This window comes from Martes martes, assembly GCF_963455335.1.
Source record: "Martes martes genome assembly, chromosome: 2".
NCBI classification, from domain to species: domain Eukaryota; kingdom Metazoa; phylum Chordata; class Mammalia; order Carnivora; family Mustelidae; genus Martes; species Martes martes.
Window position 1 is genome coordinate 54,600,970 of NC_137889.1, and position 25,081 is coordinate 54,626,050.

At 37.1% G+C, this 25,081-nt stretch overlaps 1 protein-coding gene across 1 annotated transcript in view; it reads right to left on the bottom strand.

Annotated features, from left to right (window-relative positions):
- Positions 1 to 2,385: 2,385 nt before the first annotated feature.
- Positions 2,386 to 25,081, bottom strand: part of HPGD (15-hydroxyprostaglandin dehydrogenase) — a 29,763-nt gene continuing 7,067 nt past the window's right edge. The window contains exons 4-7 of the mRNA XM_080796815.1: positions 20,038 to 20,134; positions 8,143 to 8,219; positions 5,659 to 5,822; positions 2,386 to 4,651 (exon numbers count right to left, since the gene is read on the bottom strand). Of these exons, the coding sequence (XP_080652941.1) occupies positions 4,513 to 4,651; positions 5,659 to 5,822; positions 8,143 to 8,219; positions 20,038 to 20,134 (477 nt within the window). The 3' untranslated portion in view covers positions 2,386 to 4,512. The remainder of the gene's footprint in view (positions 4,652 to 5,658; positions 5,823 to 8,142; positions 8,220 to 20,037; positions 20,135 to 25,081) is intronic.

The window sequence follows — 25,081 nt, forward strand, 5'->3', positions numbered from 1 at the left end:
TCTATTTTAGTTCTTCCATTCTATCTATCTATTATCTATCATCATCTATTTATCTATTTACCTATATCATCTATCTCTTCGTGTATATGTAACTTATTATATATATGCACATATATGAATTTAAGGGCAGATAAATAAAATTTTTTTTACACTTATACATTTAAATTTTAGATAATGGTGTCTGATTAGCATGCAATTGCTTTAGGGCAACCTAAATCTGGGAATTTACCACCTCATTCTCTTACAATTTAAACTCAACCAGTTGAGCCCAAGCATGATAGGATTTACTATGATGATCAACATGTTTTAGTATCACCGAATCCTTTTTTAGCTTCTATGCAGTAATGGTGAGACAGTATTTCTTTTTTTATTTTTGCAATAGTATTTCTTAAGTACGTAGCTAAAGTCACAGCATAAAACAAATAAGACAAATGATCTTAAGGATGAGTGATAGGAATTAGTAATAAATCCATACATCTCAGCACATAAGTGCATGGGCTGTTAGTTATCTGCAAGATGTCTGCAGGGTCATTAGCTACTGTGCAACCAAACCTCAGACCACTGCACCATTTTATTCTTATGGAATTAGAGTGCTATCTTTACTCATGGCTCTTAAAAAATAAGCTCTAGTGGGTGCTAAGTAGAAAGTTCAAATCTACGATTGCAGTAGGATAAATATCAAATGTATGTTGTGTCTGTCACTTGTCTCTTTATTCTCAAATCCATTCCCTTCCATTATATTGCTCAGCCTGTATCACAAGGGGCAGATCCTGCAAACTCCATTTTCCTTCCTCAAGAACAGAACACTGAAGGGCAGGCAGATAGGAGATTTCAGGATCATTTCCTCCCTCTCCTCTCTCTTAAGGTGGCATGTCTGGCAGTGGCTGCCTCCTCCAGGGTTCCGGCTCCCACCAGGCAGCTTCAGCCCTGTAATCCTAGCCTTGCTTGGTGACCTTCCCAGTTGCTTCCGGGTCCTGACACTATCCTGAGTCCCACAAGTTTGGAGGTGGTCGGGCCTTCCTGCTGGTTGCTTTGTCATCCCATCTGTTTCCTTTGGCTCTTCAGTTCCTCTAATACCTTTGTATCTATTTCCCCATATTAGATTCCTCAGACTTGAATGCTCTTTGCCAAATCAGACCTTAATGCATTAATATTTGCACTAATATCCACATAGAACACAATTTATTGAAACAGTACATATAAATATATCAACAAAATAACTGTTTGGCAATTATTTGTTGAATGAGAGAATTTATGTGTGAAAGTATCACTTGAAATCTGGGCGAAAAAAATATTTTAATGGTTTAAAATTAAACATAAAAATTTCTGTTAAAGGGGCAGCTGGGTGGCTCAGTTGGTGGATGATCTGACTTTGGCTCAGGTCATGATCTCAGAGTCCTGGGATCCAGCCCTGCCTCCGGCTCTGTACTCAGCAGGGAGTTTGCATCTCCTTCTCCCTCTGCCCCTCCCCCTGCTTGTGCTCTCTCTCTCTCTCTCTGTGTCTTAAAAAAAAAATCTGTTAAAATTTAGTGTAACTGTATGTTGATAATGAAATTTTAGTAAGAAACAGAAGTTGTGCTAAAACATTTGAATTGAACCATTGGATTAAAATGGTAGTATAATTAGAAATTCAAAAATAGAATTAGAGACAATGCTTGCAGTCAATATTAAAACAAGTAGCTTTTGAACCTCTTTGAAACTGACTGTGATTCACAATAATAAATATCTTAGATTGAGAATGTATACATTACACATCATGAGACAACTGCTGTGTTTTCTATTCATTTTCTTCCATTCTCTTTCACCATATCCTAGTCAATGTGACCCACAGAGTTTTGAAAACATGGTTCTAGGTGTGTTATAGGAACCATAACAGTCTTCACAGATTTATCCAAGAGATTAAGATATTACTAATCCTGTTCACTCTGTCTTCCTCTATTCCTTTTGTTAGCTCAGCATGTTTTCCCACATTTTGGTAATAGCAGCATAATTTTCCACTTGGAATTATTCCTGCCCACCTCTCCTGTCCCCCAGTGCTCTTTTTTCACTCCCTCTGGGAGAGGCATGTCATCTGGTTCTGGTCAAGCAGAATGATCTTTGACCACACGGACTGTCTCAGTACCCAGTACATAACCTACACAAGGCCAATGAGATCTGCTGTCAGAAACAAGTTCTTCTGCCAGACTGAAAGCTGGTGAAACTCCGGCTGTCGATCCTGAAGCCATCATATGGACAGAGCTGTCTAGGAGGGAAGCTAACAAAAGGGAAGAGATGGAAGACTGACACCAGCATTTGTGACCCTATAGCCAGTCACCCCCCGCCTCCCATGCATGAGTAAATTTGCCTTTAGAAATTCAAATGTGAGAAAGAAGCTCCCCTTCAGATGATATTTAGCATGTGAAATGACTGAATTTTATTAAAAATTTACATCCTCAGACCTCTTCAGTAGCCTCAATTTGTGAACAGATAGAACAAAAATAGAAATCATCACAGTCCCTTAAACTTTAAATGGCACAATAAGTATCTGAAATTATTTGGATACAAAAATTAAGTTTGTTGGACATTTCAATGCCATTATCAAGTCTTAATCTTTTTTCATTGTCCACATATTTTTAGTTAGGCCTTTCTGGGAATCTCTCATTTATTAAGAAAAGTACATTCGAAAAAAAAATACATATTATTTACATTAGGATTTTCACTGAAAAAATACAATTAAAGAAATTAAGGCTTCCCCTCCCCCCAATTTAATTTTTTTTCCCAACCAGTATGCAGAGATATTGTATAACAGTATATATTTATTTAAAAAGCTATTTATAGCAGATACATTTTAATGTAAAATAAACTTTTATAACATAACTCCCTTTTTTTCAGTTCTACTCCGTATTTGATTTTAAATGTCTGCAGAGTTCACTCTTTTGAAACAAATTCCATTCAAAGCACAGAGTATATATTATAGGGTGCCCATACAAGAAAATTATCCATAAATGAGAAGTTTTAGCTACAGCATTTAACATTACAGTAGGAAAATATGTAAGGTAAGTGACATTTCCATGTGCCTGTATTATTCCCTGATGAGTTACCACCACAATGTATGAACAAGCTCATTCATGATTACAACCCTTCTCTATCAGACATTCATGGATGCTCATTGCTTGTTGTTTTTCAAATACATTATGTGAAACTCGGGACAGGAATTATATTCTTATTAAAATTACTCCTAAAAAGTGAAGGCAATATTTCCCTATGGCAGAATTAAAACAGAGCAAATTATGGTAACACTCCAGTGTCTCTAGAAAATCCTCATCAGTCTCTCACATGGAGGCCATTTGCTCCAAGCTGGGAGCTTTGGACTTAACAGGCAGAGTGAATCACTTATACAATTTTCTATGAAAAAATGATTGGTTTGGAAATCTTGTGCTTTCACTATTTGTGGCATTAATTGCTTGCAAATAATGTTACCTAAAGCAGTTGCATTTACTGATTCTTTCTGAAAATACTTGACTGGGAAAATAGCAAAACTTCACAGGCTATCTTTACCTCTTGTTATTATGACTTGGAGCACACAAAAACATTTACAACTGAGGCTGTGGAAAAATTGATTTCTTCTCCTCAATAGCTATATATAGAATACTAATTAAATTCTGGAGATTAGAAAAAGAAGAGTTCTATTAAAAATTAGGCACTATGGAACTTGGTACAAATGAAGTAACCTGAAAAATGTTACATTTATATTTTTTTTCTTTAATGAGGTGATCTTAAATATAATATCTTAGGAGCACTATCATTTTTGCTATAACTGTTAAATGTTTCATTCCTGAGATTTCTGGAGGAAATTAAATTTCTTAAAGTAAGCAAACAGGAAAGAAATTGTTTTCCCAGATGGGAGGCTGAACTGTGGATCAATATCTCAGCCAGTTACTTTGTCATTTTCCCATACATCAGATTCCTCATTTGGGATATATTCACACTGTAGTTTATTCTTTAACTACTGGTCCCAAAATATGCCACATCTGTAAAGAGCTGCAATGTTCAGCCAAAAGACAGAATATAAGTAGAAGTTATTGTTACTAAAAATTTGCCATTGTAGGTAGCTTCTCTTTTTTCAAGTGAAAACGTAAAAACAAAATGAGATTTTTACATCTGGATTGATTAAATAACAATTCAAGTATCTCCTTTAAAATGATATCCTGAAAAACATTAATATTTATGTACCACAAATTTAAATACATTTTCCAAAATGCAGAATATTCCTTGGATATTCTTTGTTTTAATCCTTACATGGACTATAAAGATCAAGTTAGCTTTGGTTCACACCCTTATTTTTGATAGTTCCTGATTTTTATCCAAATACCTAACTAATCATTTAGAAATAAAGTTAATATCAAATGCATGGAGGAAAGCTTCAGACAATAACACAATTACATTTCATTTAAAAAGCTATATTCTAATGAAGATATAGTCTAATAGAAGCCATTTGTTCTTATTTTCAGTTATGGCAGATATATAAGATGTTCACTGAGTTTTTGCATGAAATGGAGTCGTTTCATAGTCTTGAAAATGAATTCCCTTAGAAGTTGTGATCTTCATAATAGCGCCATTCAAACCATCATCTTCAATGAGTGTTATTAATCCATTTGCAATCATTGATGGGCTAAAAATAAAGGAAACATTGGTTTTTAAAAACTCAATATAAGGCATAATTATCACTACACTTTGAATTGTTTTTGAAAAAAATCTACCTTTAACATGTAATAGGGAAATGGATATCATAAAGCTATGGCTACCTCCATATTTCAGTCAGTTAGATAGGTATCAACTAAATCAGACGATAAACTGAGTGGTAGATTTCCATGCCAAACCTTCTGCCATTCTGACAGGAAGAATTTATGAACTTATATTTATTGTTCAGAAAATGATTATTTTCTCATCTTTATCTTATAGTAGATCTTAGGCTTACCAGATAAAAATGGTATCAAAATAGAAATGTGAGGAGTTATAGATAACATTAACTGAACATCTATTATCTATTTGTTGCTCTTTTAAAAACCTTCCACATATCAATGTATTCACGGACTTTCCAAAAATGCTATTTTAGCATTATTTCTATTCCATAGGTGAGAAAATTGAGGTATCCATGGGTTGACAGATAAGTTTATGGTCAGGGGTGGAGGCATGATTTGATCCCAGGTGGTGGTCTGATTCCTTTGTCATGACAGTTATGACTCTGTGTTGTGAAACCAACTGCTTGAACTCAGACACTGTTCACCAAATACATGTGTTGAGAAACCATTTCTTAGGAAAACAGTTGAAGCCAGGGGGCCATACGAAATTTCACGAAAGGTAAATGTGAATATTGCTTGGAATTTAGTCAAATTAGATATCATAACTTCCACAGGCAACTAAACACCATGTTTTTTTTTTTAAATATCTCATTATGGCCAACGGCATTATGATGCTCTGTTTCTTGGAATTCATAACGTGTAAACATTCTATTCAGACACCCCCCAAAATATTTTTTTAGTGTGTCTGCCAAACCAGCACTTTGAAGCACCCTTAGTTTCTCAGGTTTAAAGGGTTATTTTTTTCCCATTTTATTGCTTATGTCCAGATAGTACTTTGCTCCATCATATAAAGGAAGATTGGTATAGTTTTACTTACTCCAAAATTCCATAGAACTTCATCATATCCTTAATATGATCCTTATATTCTATATATTGTCCCATGTTTTCTTCTTTCTCAATGGATTCGAGAATGGGTGTATTAACAAAGCCTGGGCAAATGGCATTCAGTCTAACACCACTGTTCATGAGATTAGCTGCCATCTGTGGATCAGAAGTAGAAGGTTGCAGGTTTCAGTTGCTTTGTAAATGTATACCATGGGACACACTGATAATTAAAACCATTTCAAAGACTCTGATGTGAAAAATACTAGTCAGATATCCTTCTAGCGATCTAACAATGTTAAGGTTGACTGGTAGCAGAAAATGAAAGAATACATACTTAAAGCGTTAAATTAATTCCTGAAAGCCTCAGATAATTAATTCTTTAAAAATCAATATTTCTGGGAAACTCCTGAAAATACTTGATTATCTAAGCTGCTCTTATCTACTGAATTCTGCAGGAAGCGAAACATAAAAAGCCAAGGCTCAGAAATTAATATCTCAGGTTTGCCTTCAAAGATTGTAAAACAAGAGAGTATTTCTTTAAAAAATACTGTTAGGGGTAAGTCTGGGACTCTGATTCTAAAGACACTCTTGATAATATGCTCTATGCAGAAGACAATGTAAGCATCTTCAGACTAGTGTTTCTTGGCTCAAATTCAACCTATTGATTTTATTTGAACTATTTATAAAACAAAATGTAGTCAATTATTTTTGGATTGCATTTACTTACTTGCCAAGGTTTCTTTGCAACCCCTAAAATCAACAGTCATGGAGCGCTTGGGGTCGTTTATGGATAAGCACAGAGCAAATGTCCCAACTACAATCAAAAGATGCCCTTGTTTCAGCTCCTAAACCGTAAACTAACGTCCCCTTTGTGATATGTTCAGTCTATGTTTCTTCCATTTTTGTGCCTTTTGTTGGTGACTTTGCTACTTAAAATGCCTCCCAAGCATAGTGGTGAAGTGCTGTTCAGTGGTCCCAAGTGAGGGAAGGCTGTGATGTGCCTTACAGAGAAAATTCATGTGTTAGATAAGGTTCCTTCAGGCATGAGGTATAAATACTGTTGCTCATGTTCCTATATTACATAGTGAACACCATGTATATTAAATAACATGTCTTTACATAGAAATGTACGTAAGACTAGGCTATGTATGGACTGACTGGTCAAAATGCTGTGAGCATAGGCTCGAAGGAACCCCATATCTCCCTGAGGAACAGCAGTTCAGTGTTCTCTGATGCAGTGTTTGTAAGTGATTTTATAGAGCTAACTACCACAAATAATGAGAATTGACGGTACAGATTTACATTCTAGTCATTGTAAATAGGAAATTTCTGGCATATAAAAATTGTTTTATTTTTTTAATTTAAATTCAATTAGCCAAAATATGGTACATGATTAGTTTTTGGTGTTGTGTTCAGTGATTCACTAGTTGCATATAACACCCAGTGCTCATCAGGATTATTTTGTTTTGTAATACTTTTATGTGTTCATTAAAAGTTGAATTAAAGATTAAATCTATGCAAAGTAAATAAAAATTTCCAATAAATTTGAATGAAGAGCATGAGAGCTGCTTATCTTCCCTTTTGACTGAACATTGACCATTCATGCATCCAGTTTCTCTATCCCCATCTCTTCTCCATCTCTGTCTGGCCCTTCTCTTTGTCTCACCTAGATTAATCACGGCAGAGATTCCCCCAAACTGTTCTATCCTCTTCTACACCTGTCCTAATACATTCTCTAAACAATAGCCAGAATGGTCTTCTGAAAATGGAAACCTGATCTTGTCACTCCTTTGCATAAAAGACTTGCTGATGGCTGCAGTTAGAATCCATCTAAGCTCATTCCTGTGGTCCATAAGCTGCTTTTTGTCTAGCTTCTGCTTCTGACTCTCCCCTTGCTCCTCAGGTTCCATTAAAAATGCCCCCTTTTCAGTTAATAAAAAGGCAAGCATTCTTACTTCATGCCACCAATGCATGTAGTCAATCAGGCCTAAGATGTTTTTCTTAGCTCTGTACACCTGTCACCCTAGACCCCATGGAGACGTCATCCTTGACGACTCTCTCTGGTAAATTCCCGTCCCATCCCTCTGTGCTAGCCTTTTTATCTCCAACAATAAGTAATATCTAGAGCGCACTACATATTCTACTCAAGAAGGCCTGAAGTTGACAATTTTTACATTTGGAGTCAATTTTGAAAATAAAGAGTGCCTTCCTTTTTTTTTTTTTTTTTTTAACCCTGAGGAAGTTTTTCAATAACACATCTGTGTTTAGGGACTTCATTTTTAAAAGATCTCTTCTTCATTTGCTCCTTCATGGGATCTGAAAACCACTTTTATAATAACGATTATAGGATAATTTATTTTTCTCTCTTTAAACCAGATGCACTGAATTCCGAATTTATTCCTTCTGCTTTCTAGAACTCATGTTTCACATATGCACAGAAAGAGAACAAGAGATAGTGCGGTTGGTAGATCCTCACCGCTGCTGAGCGTGTGAATCCAATTATGCCGTGCTTTGAAGCACAATAAACAGGCTGTTGTGCCACAGGCATGAGCCCTGAAACAAACAAAACATTTAAAGAATTTCACTAAAAAATAAGCAGACAAAAATCCAATAATTGCTACACGATTGAGTAATTTGTGCCTGTTCCATTTGAAGCTTATTCTACAAAATACACGAAAATAATTACGAGACAATTTTCCTTCCATGATCTCTACTATACTGGCCAGAATTGATGGCATGTAAGTTACAGCCTAGGAATGAAGCCAAGAGTCATATGGAAGTCCGTCTGTCTCCCTGACCCTCGGTCAAGACAAGTAAATGTTATCTGAAACATAAGCAGAATCACCTTTAAACCCAGTAAGTTGCCACCAATTTTCAGTTTTTAAGACTTGATTTTATAAAAGTATCTATTCTACATTTTGTAAAGCTTCCAAATGGCTGAAGTGTAAATTTCTGAAACGAGACTTGGAAAGGACTTCTCTTTGCTATGAATTAGTAGGCATTTTCCCCATCACCGACTGTACTGATGATCCCCCTAAAGTATTTAAGAAAAGTCAAAGTAACTGCTTTTGTTCTGATCTGTTAAAGATGCCTAGTTCTTCTTGTCCATGACTCAGGTAAAGAAAGCCAGAAATTAAAAAAAAGAAAAGAAAACCAGAAATAAAGATGTATGATGCTATTTTGTTTCATTTCATAATCATGTGCTCTAACAGAATTCAAGCAATTTCAGAATTGGTTTAATTTTCCACACATACACAATAGTAACTACTGGAATGTATGATTAAATTCCTGGCCTGCAGGAACAGTAATGTTGTAACACACGTAGCATCTCTTCTCCCCTACCTCCTGGCCCAACCCTCCAAAAGACACAAAACAATAGGCAAGACCTTCTACTGAAATGTTACTATCGAATTTATTTCTCATCATTGTCAATTCTCTAATTAATAGCAAGGCTTTAAACTAGAGCCATTTGTATATTTCAGTTTTTAACAAATTTCCCCCATTAACTCATTTTAACATTTTTCCAGTTGGTGATTTCTGAGTCAAGGAACAGTGATCTCTGATTACTATAATGTTATTAATATCAAATGTCACGCTAATAAGACTAAATTATTCTGCTGAGACATGTTCATCTCCACCCAGCTAACCAGTCCCAGAGCACCACCAATCAGTTGTTGAGTGTGTTATGCCAAAGTTCAGCAATAAATGCAGACCTTAACCACTCCCTGGGTGCCTGCCAGCTCTCAATTTATAAAGTATGTTTGCTCAAGAGCACTTTAAATCACTGAGGACGGTAGATCACACATAGCGCGTCCACCCAGTGATCTCAAAGGACTGCACCGTGTGGCTCTCTTGTTGTTGTTGTTGTTTCTTAGGTTAAGTAAAATGTGTGAGTTAATTAAGTTCATCGATGTCAGTCAGCAAGAATTTATGATGCTTGCACAGGGTACACAGGTATGTTCGGGGTTGGGGACAAAGGGAATAAAGTAGGTGCAACCAGGCATTGGGGCTGCATGCTCTTCTAAGTTCGTTGCTGTTTGCCTCTCCATAAAACTTTACGAGACAGAGGCAGCTGGTTGAAGAATGGTGTTCATGGATGGCAGGAAATGCTGAATGACCCTTCATCAGAGATAAGCTGACGCAGCCACCGAAATAAAAAGGACAAGGACACCATTCAAAAATGTTGTCAAAGATGAACTTGGGATGAATTTTTGTTACTTGTGTGAAGGTACTGAACTTCTGAACCCAAGCTAGTTCAAAGTGTCACAAAAGTGAAATAAATCAAATAAGGTGGTTCCATTTAAGAAGCAAGCACAAAACATAGACGTTCCTCTAAAGGTACAATTGGAGAGGTGACCAGAATGTGAAAACTTTGCATTTTTAAAGTGGCACTTGCCTTTATGAAACTTGTTAACATTATAATGATATTTTCACTGACATCCTGAAAAATGTCTACTTGTGCATTGCTTTCCCTTTCTGATATTAGCTCAAAGGCTGTATAAGTCAATATCAAACATTCAGAAATCGTGTCCGTTTTAATTTTTTTATAGCTTTACTGAGGTATAACGGACACACAATAAACTCAATATATTTAAAGCACTCAGTCTGATAAATTCTGACATATGTATACACCCGTGAAACCATGACCACAGTCAAGATAATGAACAAATCCATCACCAAAAAGTCTCCTCTTGCCCCTTTGTCATCTTTTCCTTCTGCTTTTCCCCTCCCTCTAGGCAAACACTGTTCTGCTTTTGTGTCACTGTAGTTTGCCTTTTCTATAAGTTTATACAAATGTAATCATATATTATAAACTCTTTTGGTCTGACTTCTTTCACTCGGGATGATTACTAGAAGCTTTCTCTATGCTGTAGCGTATATTAATAGCTCATTTTTCCTTTTTTTTCTGAATAGTATTCCACTGTAAGGATATACCCATCAATTGCATATACATTCACCTGTTGATAGATATCTGGATTGTTTCTACTTTTAGGGTATTATAAGTTAAGAGAATTCTTTTTTTCAATTACTTAAGCAAGTCGTAGTTAACTTAGTTAAACAGAGATTTTTTTTTTTCTTTATCTTCCCATACATCCAGATTTTCACTGTTGCTTTTTATGTTTCAAACAGGTAGGGTGGGTTAGTGATCTGCAGTATTTTCCCCTCAGCTTGCCAATGGACAGTCCAGGTGGAAACTTACCATCTGCACCTCAGTTTGCTATTGTGAAAAGAAGAAGAAATGGGTCGAGAAAGTTTTTTTTTAAGGTTTTGTTTTTATTTTTAACTATGATTTTTTCTGAATATTTCAGACATCCAACATTTTCTATTAGACTTCAAGAGCCACTTCTCTTTTACAAACAATATTATTGCTATTGTGGTTTAGCTTCAGTATTGGTCAACCGTACTTCTGTTACTTACCTTTGCCCTACAATACTTATAAATATTGTTTCTGTGTGCTTCAAATAAAAATATTCTGAGGCTGAGAATTAGGATCAGCACATAGAATTGTGCAGGGTGTGCATGTTATGACTCTGGAAACACCATTAACTTGGTTATGTAAATTGTGCCCTGCCCAACCCCCCCCCCCCCCAATTTATGCGGCTTACAACCTGCACAACTATACGTGGCAGCCATCTCTGGTAGAGGAGGATGACTGAACAAAAGAGACCGTGAAGAAAGAACCAGTACAGGTAGGAAGAAAACAAGTTAGGCACCCTGTCATAGAAATTAAAGATAGTATTCTAAGAAGCCTAGAGTGGTCACTGTTATCAAGAGCTGAGTCAAAGAGAGTCACGCCCCTTGAGATAGGAACATGTCTCAAGATAACTTATCTATAAGTAACACCCATAGTCTCACATTTTCCTCCAGCTACAATTCTGTATCTCTTGACAACACAAAGTACTGAAAAGAGTTTCTCTACTCCTTGTTTCTACTCTCCTTGCTTCCCATTTGCTGCCCAACTCACTCTACTCGAATTTTCATTTCACCTCTCCCATCAAACAGATCTCATGACCAACATTTTCTTATACTATTTAACCACTCAAAAATGTCCTTCTAATCAAAGTTGTCAAGAGGGACTATAGCACAGTGGTTTGGACTTTGGGTGCTAGGCTGGCTGAGTTAAGAAAAAAAAAATTTTTTTTCAGTGAGAACATTTTATTTTTAAGATTTTTTTTTTAATTGATTTGAGAGAAAGAATGCATGTGAGCACAAGCAGGGGGAGTGGCAGAGGGAGAGGGAGAAGCAGATTCCCCGCTGAGCAGGGGAGCCGGATGTGGGACTGGATCCGAGGACCCTGGCATCATGACCTGAGTTGAAGGCAGACGCTTAACTGACTGAGCCACCCAGGTGTCCCCAAATTCAAATTTTGAATCCATCACAATGAGCTATGTGACCTTGGAAGAAGTGAGGACTACCAAGGTGTTTTTCTTCTGTGAACTAGAGCCATCATGGTAGCTGCTGAGCCCCAAATGAGCTAATTTACATAAAATACTTTAAGCAGTGCCTGGCACATAATAAGCTGTACAATTTGCTATTATTCTATAAAAATATTTTTCCTTAGGATGAAACATCTCTAAATCTTTCTTTATAGACTAATTTATCCACATTATATCTTTTTGTCAGAATATACATTTTGACATTTGAACTAAAATGCCACAAATCTGGTCCATGTCATGGTCCTAACTTGCTTTGGTTTCTGAACCCTGGCAAACTGTGGGCTGTTGTTAATCCTAATTCAAGAGGATTTACAGAAGGACATTCATTTAAGATCTGTGTGTTTAGTACCTTTCAAGTACAAGACATAGAGAAGTAGTCTTTAAATTATATTGAGGGGTGCCTGGGTGGCTCAGTCAGTTGAGCACCTGCCTTCGACCCAAGTCATGATCTCGGGGTCCTGGGATCAAGTCCTGCATTGGGCTCCCTGCTCAGTGGGGAGTCTGCTTCTCCCTCTGCCTCTGCCCCTGCTCCTGTGCTCGCTCTCTCTCACTCTCTTTTTCTCTCTTTCAAATAAATAAAAAATTAAATACTCTATTGAAATGTGTCAGACTAATGGGAAGACCCCTGGTGCAGGGCGGAGAGTAGACCTTCGTTGGCTGAACTGCTAGATCGGTGCCTGTCATCTGACTTCAAGGGACTTTTGCCAATATTAGAACTCCATAACCAGCTGCTGGAATTAATTTGGGTTTCTAACATCTTGCAAATTGATACCTATAGACACAGGCTCTTCATGTTAAAGGACTTAACAACAACAAAACAAGGGATTGTGGCAACAAGATGGCAGTCTCCAAAAAAATGACATTTTTAAAAAAATATTGTAAGACATTTTTATTTATATTTAAAAGGTCAAGAATAGAGTATTTATCTCTAAAACTCTCTCTCTAAACTCTCTAAAACTTTTATCTTTAAAACTCTAGACCCAGAATGGTACAAGGTTCACTCTAGACCCAGAATGGTGCAAAGTTCACCTACAGAATCCCAAAACAACTCTCACCAAAATATAACATGTCTAATTAGTTACAGGATTGTTTATCATGACAATAGGTTTAGGAAAAAAAATAAAAAATTCTACCCACAAAATAGAGAAATCGTTCTACAACCACTCAGGATAATAACACCAAATAGTCACCGACTGATGAGATAATTACGAAGAAAAATTTAAATACCTGAAAATTACATATGCAATTACAGAACATACAAGGAAGTCATTTAGAAAAATATAATTTCCATTTCCACATTAGTTCTTCCATCTTTAATATCCTTTCTGCCCATATTTACAACAGATAGTTTTAATCTCTTTCTCATAGAAGTTAAAAACTCAAAAAGATCTTGTGTAAAAAACTGAAATCTGATTGAACAGGGCAATTGTACTGGACCCCCAAACAGGTTTTCTTTTAAATGGGTAGAAGCCATGTGAAATAGATTACACAGAAGTGCTAAAGAAATTCAGCTTAGGAAAATAAATTGAGAGTCTAAGAATACCAGTCTTTGCATGATAAATGGTAGCTCAGCAGCTATGCCCAAAAGCAGGAATCTGAACCCCTCACGTTTTCTTTACAATCCAAAAGGAAACCGTGTACCCACCTTTCTGTTTTTAACTATCACTTCTCTAAGATGAGGGAAAAGGGAGAACTGGTGAGAATCTGTTTATGTTCATGCAGAAAGCTGACCAAAGTAATGGGGACACTTCCCCATTATGTGATGTTCCACATAACAGAACACATTATCTGATGCTGCTTTTCTTCTCTCAGTATCATGTCTGCCATTAACAAATCGTGTTTTATTTATTTATTTGAGAGAGAGAGAGAGAGCGCACAAGCAAGCAGGGGGCGGGGAGGGAGAAGGTGGGGAAAGAATCCCACGCAGATTCCCGGCTAAGCATGGAGCCCTCCTCGGGGCTCGATCTCACAACTTGGAGATCATGACCTGAGCTGAAATCAGGAATCAGATACTTAACTGACTGAGACACCCAGGTGCCCCTAAATCATGTTTTAAAGTGTGACAGGACATAAAAAGTGATCTAAACCTTCCTAAAACCACTACATCTTCTATAATAAAAATCTTTCCAGAAAGGTAATTTTGTTTGTTAATAATTAACTTTATTAATTCTTGGAAAGTGGCTTCTAATGTTCCACCAAAATTCTCCTTCCTAGAAGTTCAGGCATTGCCTGTGCTGTGATCAGAGGAAACGGAGATGAACTCTCGTAACCATTCCATGAATCTCTGTAAACTGGCGGTTAGTTGTTGAAAGTGCGGTCCAAGGACTAGCACCAGAATTTCAGGACCTCTCCCAGACCTACTGAGTCAGAATTTACATCTGAACAAAACCCCTAGGTATCTAAGCATCTAGGTAATCATCTATGCATGTTAGTTCCAGAAGACTATTCATTGCCTAATCTGGCTAGGAAACCCTAAACATTTTTATCCATTCCTCAAAAGGCCAATTCATAAATATTTCATCTTTCTTATTGATTCCTTCTAGTCTGTACCTTCTTAATCATTTTAAGCCATAAGACAGCACAATGGACACCATGAAGAACATTGACAGTGCTAAACAAGAAAGGTGGCTCACATGTTCTTAATAGTTGGCATCTGGCCAATAAAGATCCAGATAATATATGATCACCTACTCTATGGCATACACTTATAATAATGGCAAAATAAAGACTCCTGTTATTGCTATTGCTAATTCTCACCACATTTTCCGAGTTATATATAGTTATTTGGAATAAGTTGTAGGGAGTTGGTAAAAGGTAAAACTCTTATAACCAAGAGTTTATCACAATGCCTGTGACTTGGCATTTCCTAAATATGTTAGGCCTTCTTTTTACTTTTGGCCTGGAGATGAAAGAAAGTGATGAGTATTTTAGCTCACCTGAAATTTCTGCTCTGTTGTGACATTCCAGTCCCACTACTGCTCTTCAGGCCCTGGAAGACCCCAGGGCCTTGAAATTCAGTATCATGTTTCTGTTTAAAAAGCCTATGCCATGCTATCCATTTGGTTCCGCCATGCTCATAAGAGATACTGGTATATAGCTCTTCATGTAGAATATTTATCTAGTTACTTTCATATCCCCCTTCTCCTTTCTGTACATGCTCAATGTAGGTTTAAGTTGAAGCTGCTCCTTAGAGAGGTATCTTTAGCACATTCACCTCAACACAAACTTCAAGTTAATTATATCAGTTTAGATGAAACGTATAGCCAAGTAAGTAAGATACTGGGTTGGTATTTTAAAAATCAATGATTTTTCAAGTATTTTCTTGAGACTCTAAATGTTTTTAAGTTTTCTTACTTACTGTTTTCCATCTCAGGAAATGAGACCCTAATAGGATCTCTCACAAAATGCCCCTGAATGGTTGTCTCAGAGGCACAGAGGATGCCCCCAGGGCTCACTAGGACCTCAGCAGCTAAGTACATAGGCAGGTGGGAGAAGGATTAGCAGACAGATTGCTTTTCCTGTGACAACTACTTCTTCCTTCCCACTGTCAGAAGCAATGAACTGTATAAGAAGCACACTTGACTCTCATGGGATGTCTTGTGCCAGATGATGGACATCAAACCCGACTTCAGGCTGATCTGTTGTTGTTCCTCTCAACTTTTTTTTTTTTTTTTTAATAGTTAAGGATGACTATGTCAACATGAGCGCAGCTTTACATACTGTGTTTATAGACAGAAACTCATAGAGAGGAGTCTAGGTGGTCAACAGTGCTCAGAACATCTTCCGGAGCTCCCAGCTGGCGCACACCCTTCCCTCAATACGTGGTGGAATCACTCTCCATTTGACTCCTGTTTGTTAAACTTATTAATTGCGTTTGATACTTGGTCTGCGTCAGTGGTCATTACTCATTAACTTCTCTGGCCAAACCAGTGTTTCAACTTAAGGTTTTACTGACAGCGTAAGAGACCGTGAGGAAAGACTGGTAGAGTTGAACAGCACCCACAGCTATTCCATTAGTGGACTGATCAGTGGGAGGGAAGTAGAAACAAATCTGAGGAAAGAAAGTTCAGAAAACACTTTTGGAAAACACAGAGGAAGTAAGCATTAGAAATCTGGTCATTTATACCTCAATAAAGCTGAGGGGAAAAAATACTTTGTCTCTGGCAACTCCTCAGACATTTTGGTCATCTGACCTCTCCCAACAGGCTATGACTTCAAGGGTATAAAACTGTTGGTAACATTTCTGAGGAAAATGTGAAGCCTGAGAGGTTCTCACTTATCTTTTTCTACAAAAATCCTGAGTGTTTATCTAACTCATCTCACTGTGGGAAAAAGAGATGTTCTTGCTGATTGGATAGACTACAGGGCAATGCATCTTCATCCTCTTTGTGAGATTAAAGGACATTAGTGCCAAAGCCCAGGTTGGGAAGAAAGGTGGCAAAGCCTGTCCAGGTTGGCCAGTGACAAAAAAGAAACAGTATAAAGGCATCAGGTATGGAGGTCGGGCATTATGGAGGGAGAGTACATCGCTACATAAGGATGAAGGCACCAAATTAAACACAATGGACAAAGATAAGCTATGTAACCATTATAAGCAGAGATACCCTGCTGGCTGGGAGGAATAGTAGGTGGAGAAGAAGTCTGGAATGCTATGATATTCATTAAATTGTAAGAGTGCCAGAAAGGTAATTTGAAACCAAAATGATCTTATCGCTGAATTTGTATTTCTTCAGTTTCATCTGCATGACTAGAGAAAGATCCACACATGGTTCCCAGTGTTGACTCTGAAACAGGTAAGAAGCCAATGAACACCCAGAGGTGGGTAGTGTGATAAAGCAAGCTCTTCGCCAAGAGAGCAAAGTGGACGTCTAATTGTAATCCTTAAATTGCGCTTGCCAATGACGTGTTTTGACTTGTGCCTTTGGTAAGCTCCTCAGATGTTTTCAGGGCTTTACTCTGTGTGTCAAATGGGGCAAAAGCTTGAGATATCACTGAGGGTTAGTCATGTGGTCTTGAAATTAAAGCAGTGCCCAGAAGGCTTGAAGATAACTAGCACGTTTCCCTGGTTTAATGGAGTTATAGGAATTCCGTTTCTTTTACCTCACAGTTGGGCTTAACTCCTCACGGATGGAGAACCAAATTAACAATCTCACAGACAGAAGAGTTAGATAACCCGGTGGTTAAGACAGAAGAGGTCCTGAATCAGGTTGCTCATTTGGGAATTCCAGCTTTACTGCTTCCTTGCTGTGTAAGCTTGTGCAAGATACTCAAATTCTCCTACCTGGATTTCCTTCCTTACAAAAGGGAGATTACAGAATCCACTTCATGGGATGGTTGTATTAAATGAGGTAATGCACACACGATGTTTAAAATAGTAGCATGTAAACAGTAAGTGTTCAATGAATGTTAAGTGTGATGACACCTTTAAATATTTTTATTGGCTAAAACGCAGTACTGCATTGCACATCTTTATTCATGCTCTGAGGCAAGTAAGCCTCCTTTTTTTTTTTTTTTTCCCCTACTCTTTTGGTACAGAAAGTCTTGAAGAGAGTTCTAAATTGATTCAACCTTGAGGCATCCAGACTTCCTGGGAATGAAAGAAGTACTGCCAGTGACAGAAGGGCAAGGGGCTCCCTGAACAGGATTTGTGCTTCTCCAATCCTTGTTAGCCCTTTAGCTTTAAGACACAACCCATGGGATTATCTCTCGATCACCACCCCAGGTTTTTCTACATTTCTATTTTTATTACGATAACGAATACTTCTTATTAATTCTCTAATTGTTTATGTATTTTTCTTTATCATTTTATTTCAAAATAGTGCAGATATAGCCACGGTAATTTGACTCCAGGGTTAGATACCCAGAATTTAAACGTGGCTCTCTCTTAGGCCAAATATCTAAGTCTTGCCTATGCTCTCACCTTTCACCACATCCTCAGAATTGAAATCTTATCATTTACAAGTAGATATTACATGAGGAAAAATAACCAATTTACCCTGAAAAACCTGTAGAATTGGTTCTATAATAACTTTAGGGATGTTATTTTGTCTTTAAGCAACCCAGAAACGGAAATGTTCATTTGTTTTTTGAGAACTTCTCAAGAAGGAGATTTCTAAGCCTCCCTTGGTGGCAGTTTAAAGAGACTTAAGGACCATCTGACAATGACGCCCAGAGGAAGGAGAAAGAACAATGCTGAGAAGCAGATCTCTGGTGTTGTCACAGGTGCCTCCACACCTGACCCCTGAAATATAACTGGAGCTGGGAGGTGGGGCACAGTGGGAGAGGCGGGGAACACCTGTTTTGAGCACCTGTTTTGAAATTACCACATGACTGAAACGAGATAGTGTAAGGAAGTGTCCCTACTTTGGGACAAGCACAGTTTAGACCACTCGCTGTCAATACTGGTCAGACTTCTAAAACTTCCTAATTTCATTTGAACTACTGAAAAAGCATTGGTGATTTTCCCCCCCTAGAATTTTAGAAGCCAAGTCATCTGGTTGAGTTGTTCCAAAGTTTCTGCCTAAGACTTAAAGCCACTACTGAGTAATATGGTATCCGGTGGTACTAAATCCTACTGTCCTGACTAAAACAGAGTTTGGATTGCACATTGTGGTAAAGATGGTTAGCTGTGGACTAGACTCCGTTCCTTTCTTAGGCACAGAGCTAGACTACATTCTCAGGCCCTCTTGTAGTTAGATGAGCCATGAGATCAAATTCTGCTCTGGAACCTCAACAAGAGTGAGATTTGCCATTACTGGGCTGGGGGTAAAAAGGTTTAGAAAAGCAGCTTTGCCCCCCTCCCCACAGTGTTCTCTATTTCTGCTGCAGAGAAAGGAGTCCCCCATCCCACAGCACCCCACCCCCACCAGCCTAACTATGGAAGCTCCGCGTCAGAGACCTCAGCCAGCCAGTTTTCCCAATGACTGCCTATAGAAGAGGGTCCCAGCAACAAGGATCTTGCCTGGGACTGATACATGAGTGAGAAATAAGCTTATCCTAAATTTAAGCCATTACATTTTTGGGTCTACGTATTACAGCCGTTTAGCATTGAAGGATGGCAAAATAGGTCACTGCAAAATGTACCACTTTGGTATAAGGATTATTTAGGAACTAAAGGCACTTGAAAAACAGCAGGTTCAAGAAGGGCACTCTGACCTCTCCTTTTGCTCCTGAAAGCAGGTGATGAAACTCCCATGTAAAATATGTCCTTCCTATACCAGTAGGAAAGAAACATTCTTATCACCAGAGATGGGGAGTCCAGGCCAGCGGAAATCTGTACAGACCTTCTTAAAATAATTCTCACTTTCCTTTAGGCCTCCTATATATTTTAGTGGCTTTCCCATAATTACCTCTCTTTGTTCAACCTTGTTTATAAATGCTTAGGCCTACTCATTCTTAGGTCTTGGTTTTTTTATGGGGATTCTCATGTACATTTAAAAATCTATACACTTTTTTCTTGTTCATCTGTCTTATGTCAGTTTAATTCTCAGGCCTGGCCAGAGACCCTAAGAAACTACAGGTAAAGTCTGGCCTCCCCTACAACAGATTCCAATTACGATATACTCTTTCTGAAGTTACATGGGAGTAGAGATACCTTACTGGTTCTAGCACTCTTTTACTTTGCCAAAGATGTTTTCATATGCATTACTGCTCAGTGCCACAGTAAGTGAGCTTAAAAAGTCACAATTTAAACTAACAGAAGTAAACCTATACCCCAAACTCCTGATATTATGCAATAGAAAAGTCCACAGAGCCAGTATAAACAAAACCAAGTAATTAAACAAATTTTAAGTTCCCCAGTTGATAATAAATGTACTTTGAATATCTACTTCTGTGATCCAAATTATCAGTAGGAAGTTATTATTAATGAAGATTTATTTTTGTGGTCCAAATTACCAATAGGAAATTGTTATGAATGTCATACTCGTCCTTACCTGCTAAAGAGGACATATTGATAATGATGCCGCCTTCACCTCCGTTTTGCTTACTCATGTAATCCAAGCCAAGGTAGGTTCCACTGATAACAGAAACCTAATCCAGAGACATAAACGGGAAAAGCAACATAGCCATTATACTTTATTATGTATCACAGACTGAAGTTTTTATGGTGATTGTAGACACCCAGGGAGATTTCTGCAAATACTATCTCTGAAAGGCTTTCAAGTGGCTGCTTGCTTTTTTTTTTAAAAGCGAGTCATTGTGTAGCTTTTCTTTAGTTTGCCTACAGTCGCCAAGCTGCTCACATCTCCCCAAAAGTTCACTTAGTTGCCCAATCTGAGACTTTATGAAAAAAATTGTATTCCCATAGTGCTTTGTCACTTGACTTCAAATCTCAGAGCCTTTGAGAACTGTATATGCAGTATTCTTTTTTTTCTCTAAATATTGGGCACAAAATTTATTTACCCTACTTAGCATATCTTTCTCAGATCCAGGTCTTTCACACACATACATCTGCTCTGTTTAATTCTCTTGGATTTTGGGATACATAATAGTGGAAACCCTTGATTTCCTACACCGTTTTCATGTCATTTAAAAAAAATTTTTCTAGTAAAAAGTCTATTTGGCATTTGTATCTACTTCTTCCCCATGTAACACAGAGGAAGGTGATCTCCCCAGATTTAGTATGGGCACTGAATAATTTCATTCAGTTGCAGAAATCCCATTCTCTTTGCTAGTGACTGGCTTAAGAGCCCACAGGTGACCCATTTCTAGCCAGTGAGACCTGAGGAGCAGTCAGCAGGACGAGGTCCAGGTCAAGAAAGGGCAGTGTGAGAGAATGTGGCTGAAAAGACTGTTGCTTTTAAGAAAACCAGAAAGATATGATTAGTCCTTTCCCACCCCTCTGTATGAGTGTGATGGCAGGAATACATAGTTACATTGCTAACATCCTTAGCAATCTCCGGTCCTAACAGACCAGAGAGATGAAAAGAAACTGTGTTCTTGGATCACTGCATGACAATATTAAGCACTCCTGACTTCTGCGTTGTGTGAGATCACATAACTCTTTCACTCCGTTTCAAGACCTTGACTTCTTGGTCAGTTGGACACAGGGGTCTTCTGTAATGTCCGCTACTTAAACTTGTTCATCACTTTTGCACTGGCTTTTTGAGAGTTTACTCTGATTGGTTACTCTCCTCCCCATGTAGGCAACCTTTCTGTTTTTTGGTTTTTTTTTTTTAAGCTTTTGTTTATTTATTTGTCAGAGAAAGAGAGTGTGTGCACAAGCAGGGGGTAGTGGCAGGCAGAGGGAGAAGCTGAGCAAGGAGCCCAGTTCGGGACTAGATCCCAGGACCCTGGGATCATGAGTTGAGCCTAAGGCAGCCGCTTAACCGATGGAGCTCCCCAGGCGTCCCTGTTGTATTCTAACATTGGAGAATTTATCACGACGAAAACAACTTGTTGTACAAAACTTCTACTTGAAGCCTCATTTTCCATTTTAGGTTTAAGAACTCTTCCTTCCAACTCGACTTTGAGAAGGTGAACATTTTCCTTTGACATCTTAATTCCGATTTTTTGCATTCTTTACAATACCGCAAAGAAAATGACATGACAGTAATGAGTCTGGAACAGAGGGCATACAGTGGTGGTTACATTCTTTTTATTTTAAAAAGTCCCTTTGGAGTCTTTCTGACACACATTCAATGTTGCCATTGTCCCTAATACTAGTTCTAGAACAAAGAAGTAAATTGAAGATTCTATTCACTTAAGCCATGTGTCAGTATGATATTAAGTAGGCTTAGGGAGAATGAGTAAAATCTCCACGAGTCCCTTTACAAAGAAAAAATACAAAACATTAATTGGTTTATATAAGAAGGAAAAAATGTACACGGCTGAAATAACTGAAGTCAGTTAGATTCTGGTCGTTTCTGCCTAAGTCTCTAGCATGTCCGGACAGAATTTCTGTTTACGCATATTGGCGCTATGCTTTTATTCTCGGGTATTTACGGCTTTGCTGACACCCTGCTTTTGTGTTTTCCAGATCTACTAGATGCAGCCAGATAAAAAATTTGGGAATACTTCAGCTTTAATTTTTTTTTAAAAGGAAGATTTATTTCCAGGTCTTTGGTGGAGGAGGATAAAGGATTATTTTCCCATCCATTATCAAGTTAAGAACTGGGTAACTTTTCAAATGAGAGTGTTCCTCTGAATACATCTACTAAACAGGGTTTAATGCTTTGGCTGGGGCATATGTGATATTTTCACCTCCTCTCCTACAACAATCTCTTCCTTATTAACCCAGGCAATATAGTCAGGGAAATGTTAGGAAGCCACAGAATAAAATGTTTTTGTTAATATTCTAAATATATTTCTTATTTCTTGGCAATATTTATATAGCACATAGGTTGGGTCATTAAACTATCAAGCATCTAGGGGAAGAAAAATGAAAGTTATAGGCATGTTCTAGCTACAAACACAAAATAGTGGGGATCTATAGTATTATTTTAGTCTATCATAAAGGTACTCTCAATTTTGTATTTGACCTCCAAAAAATTGGGATTTGACTCTCAAAAAGAGAAAAAGAAAATCTTATGGTTAATTTCACGTAGTGTGAATAAAAGTTCACTTACTGACAAAATGCTCTAATTAACACATGCTTACTCAAGTTTTGATTAGGAGTAATTTCTAAATATAATACCAAAATTATAACTGTGCTGTATTCCAAATCTTAAATTAGTGTTTCCCACAGATTTAAGTACCCTATAAATTAAAACCACTCATAAATTTCCCTGTACTGGGAATAATTATTAAGTAACAAAGACAAATGAATAAATGGTAATAGCATATTTGTTTAACTCTTACCAGGCATCATGTCTTCTTAACATATATTAATATATATTAAATATATTCATATATTCATATTCTTATATTAATTATATTGTTAATATTAATTAATCACAATTAATTAATGTTAATTAAATCATATATTATATGTGCAATGCAGTATATATTGTTTATATAATATATAATATGCCATATATTATATATATATATTTCCATAACCTATATACAAAAACACACGTGCATGTATTCACTACTGAAATTTCCTAATATATCATTTTCCTTATCTTAACTCCCTCCCTCCTGAGGTTCCTTTTAGTTTATTTCTGGTTCTTGTGCTACACTCTTAACTCTCATTTTAAAAATTCTGTCATCTAAATCATGAACAATTGCCTTTAAGGTTTCTTGTCTTTTCTTCAGCCCAATTCTTGAGGAGTACTAACACAGGTGACCACTTTTTTTGTTTTTTCTGAAATCCTTCTTCAGCTTTTGTTTCTCTGTGTTCAGTCTTTTTTCATTTTTTTAATATGAGAAATATTATTGTATTCCCCTTTGCAGAGCTACTTAAAATTTAGCAAGTTCTGCCTAACCATAATAGTTCAACTAGATCTTTAAACATTATGGAGTAGGAGTAACAAAATAGAGAGCAGTTACTAATTTAATTTGTAATCAGCATCCTTGGGAGCCAAGAAATAGGAGTACATTTGACCACATTTCTCCCCATCTCCTCAACTCTTCCTTAGAGGCAGAGTAGGACAGAGGAAGTCACTTCATATATAAATGAGATTGTGACAATGAAGAAAACGTAAGGAGGAGAAATATAATTTATTGAGTGATGCTATGTAGTAGCCCTGTGCTGGATACTTCATGTAAATTAGGGCTTACTTAAGCTTAACCATCCTTCCGGGTAAGGAAATTATATTCATCCTTTTACAACTGGGAAATTGAAGACCAGAGACATGAAATAAAAGTCCATGAATTCTAAATTCAGAACTGTCATCTAGTTTTGATGAAATCTAAATGAATACCCTTATTAGTACAGTCTTTTGTCAACCCTTGTATTTCTGAAAAAAGTAATCAACCACAATAAGCCATCTATTTTGTTTCGTTTTTATTTTAGTACACTAAGCGATTCAATAAGTTAGTTACATATCCAAACTAGATTATAAATCCCATAAGAATGGGAATGAATTTATTTAGGCTTGTTAAAGATCAGAAAGTAAAGAAGTATATTACAGAATGGGCTTATCAATATTCAAAGTTAAATCTAGCTCCACCCGCCCAATTGCCAGAGTAACCTTTGATAGTTAGTCAAAGATTCAGTCTTCCCTGAACATTCCTAATGAGCTCTGGGTAGCTATAAATATAGCTACTGCAGTTAGCTTCAGATTAAGGAGGAAGCACCGAATAGCCTAATGAAAACAAAAGAATGGGAAGAGGTTTAATGTATCCCTTGTGTGGGAAGAGCGGCGAGTTCTGCTAAGTTAAGGATAAGGAAGTGGTAAATTTGGTAAGGAGTAAAAGTAGAAGAACAAATGGTATAGCTTGGCAACACTGATGTATTAGGAAATAATCCAAACATTGTATTAAAATACGAAAATGAATATCCATATATGTAAAATATCATAGAATGGTAGTTTATGTCTCCAGTAAATACAAATTGAACATCTACTCTGTACACAAAACAAAAATTTTATGTCTTGAAAGAGCTTATAACATACTGGCATAAATTGCACAGGTATAAAAATAATTCTAATAAAATTTTAAAATTTGTAAGCCCTATAAGAATGGTATCATTAGGGTGTACAAGATTCCAGAAGAGGAAGAGATACGTAGTAAAGTCCTTTAACTAAGTGGTTACTCTGACAGAGACAGGAACATAGAGGAACATGCAACAGAACATGCATGGTCTCGTGAAAGGAGGCAAGTTACATCCAGAGTCTAAAAAATATATAAACCAAGCACAAATATTTGCATTATACTAACAAGATAATCAAGTTGGAAGGATAATGATAGGTCAGACTCCAATCTAGTCTTGAACTGGGTGTTGCAGGTAGGAGGGGAAGTAACATGTTTTCAACTTATATATAGGTAACAAAGGTTATATCTTGCTCTCTAGATGTAAATTAAATAAATGTCATTAGTTCCTGGAGTTAATCTAAGGAGTGCCCTATGTCAGCAGAGTCTGAAGAAAAATAA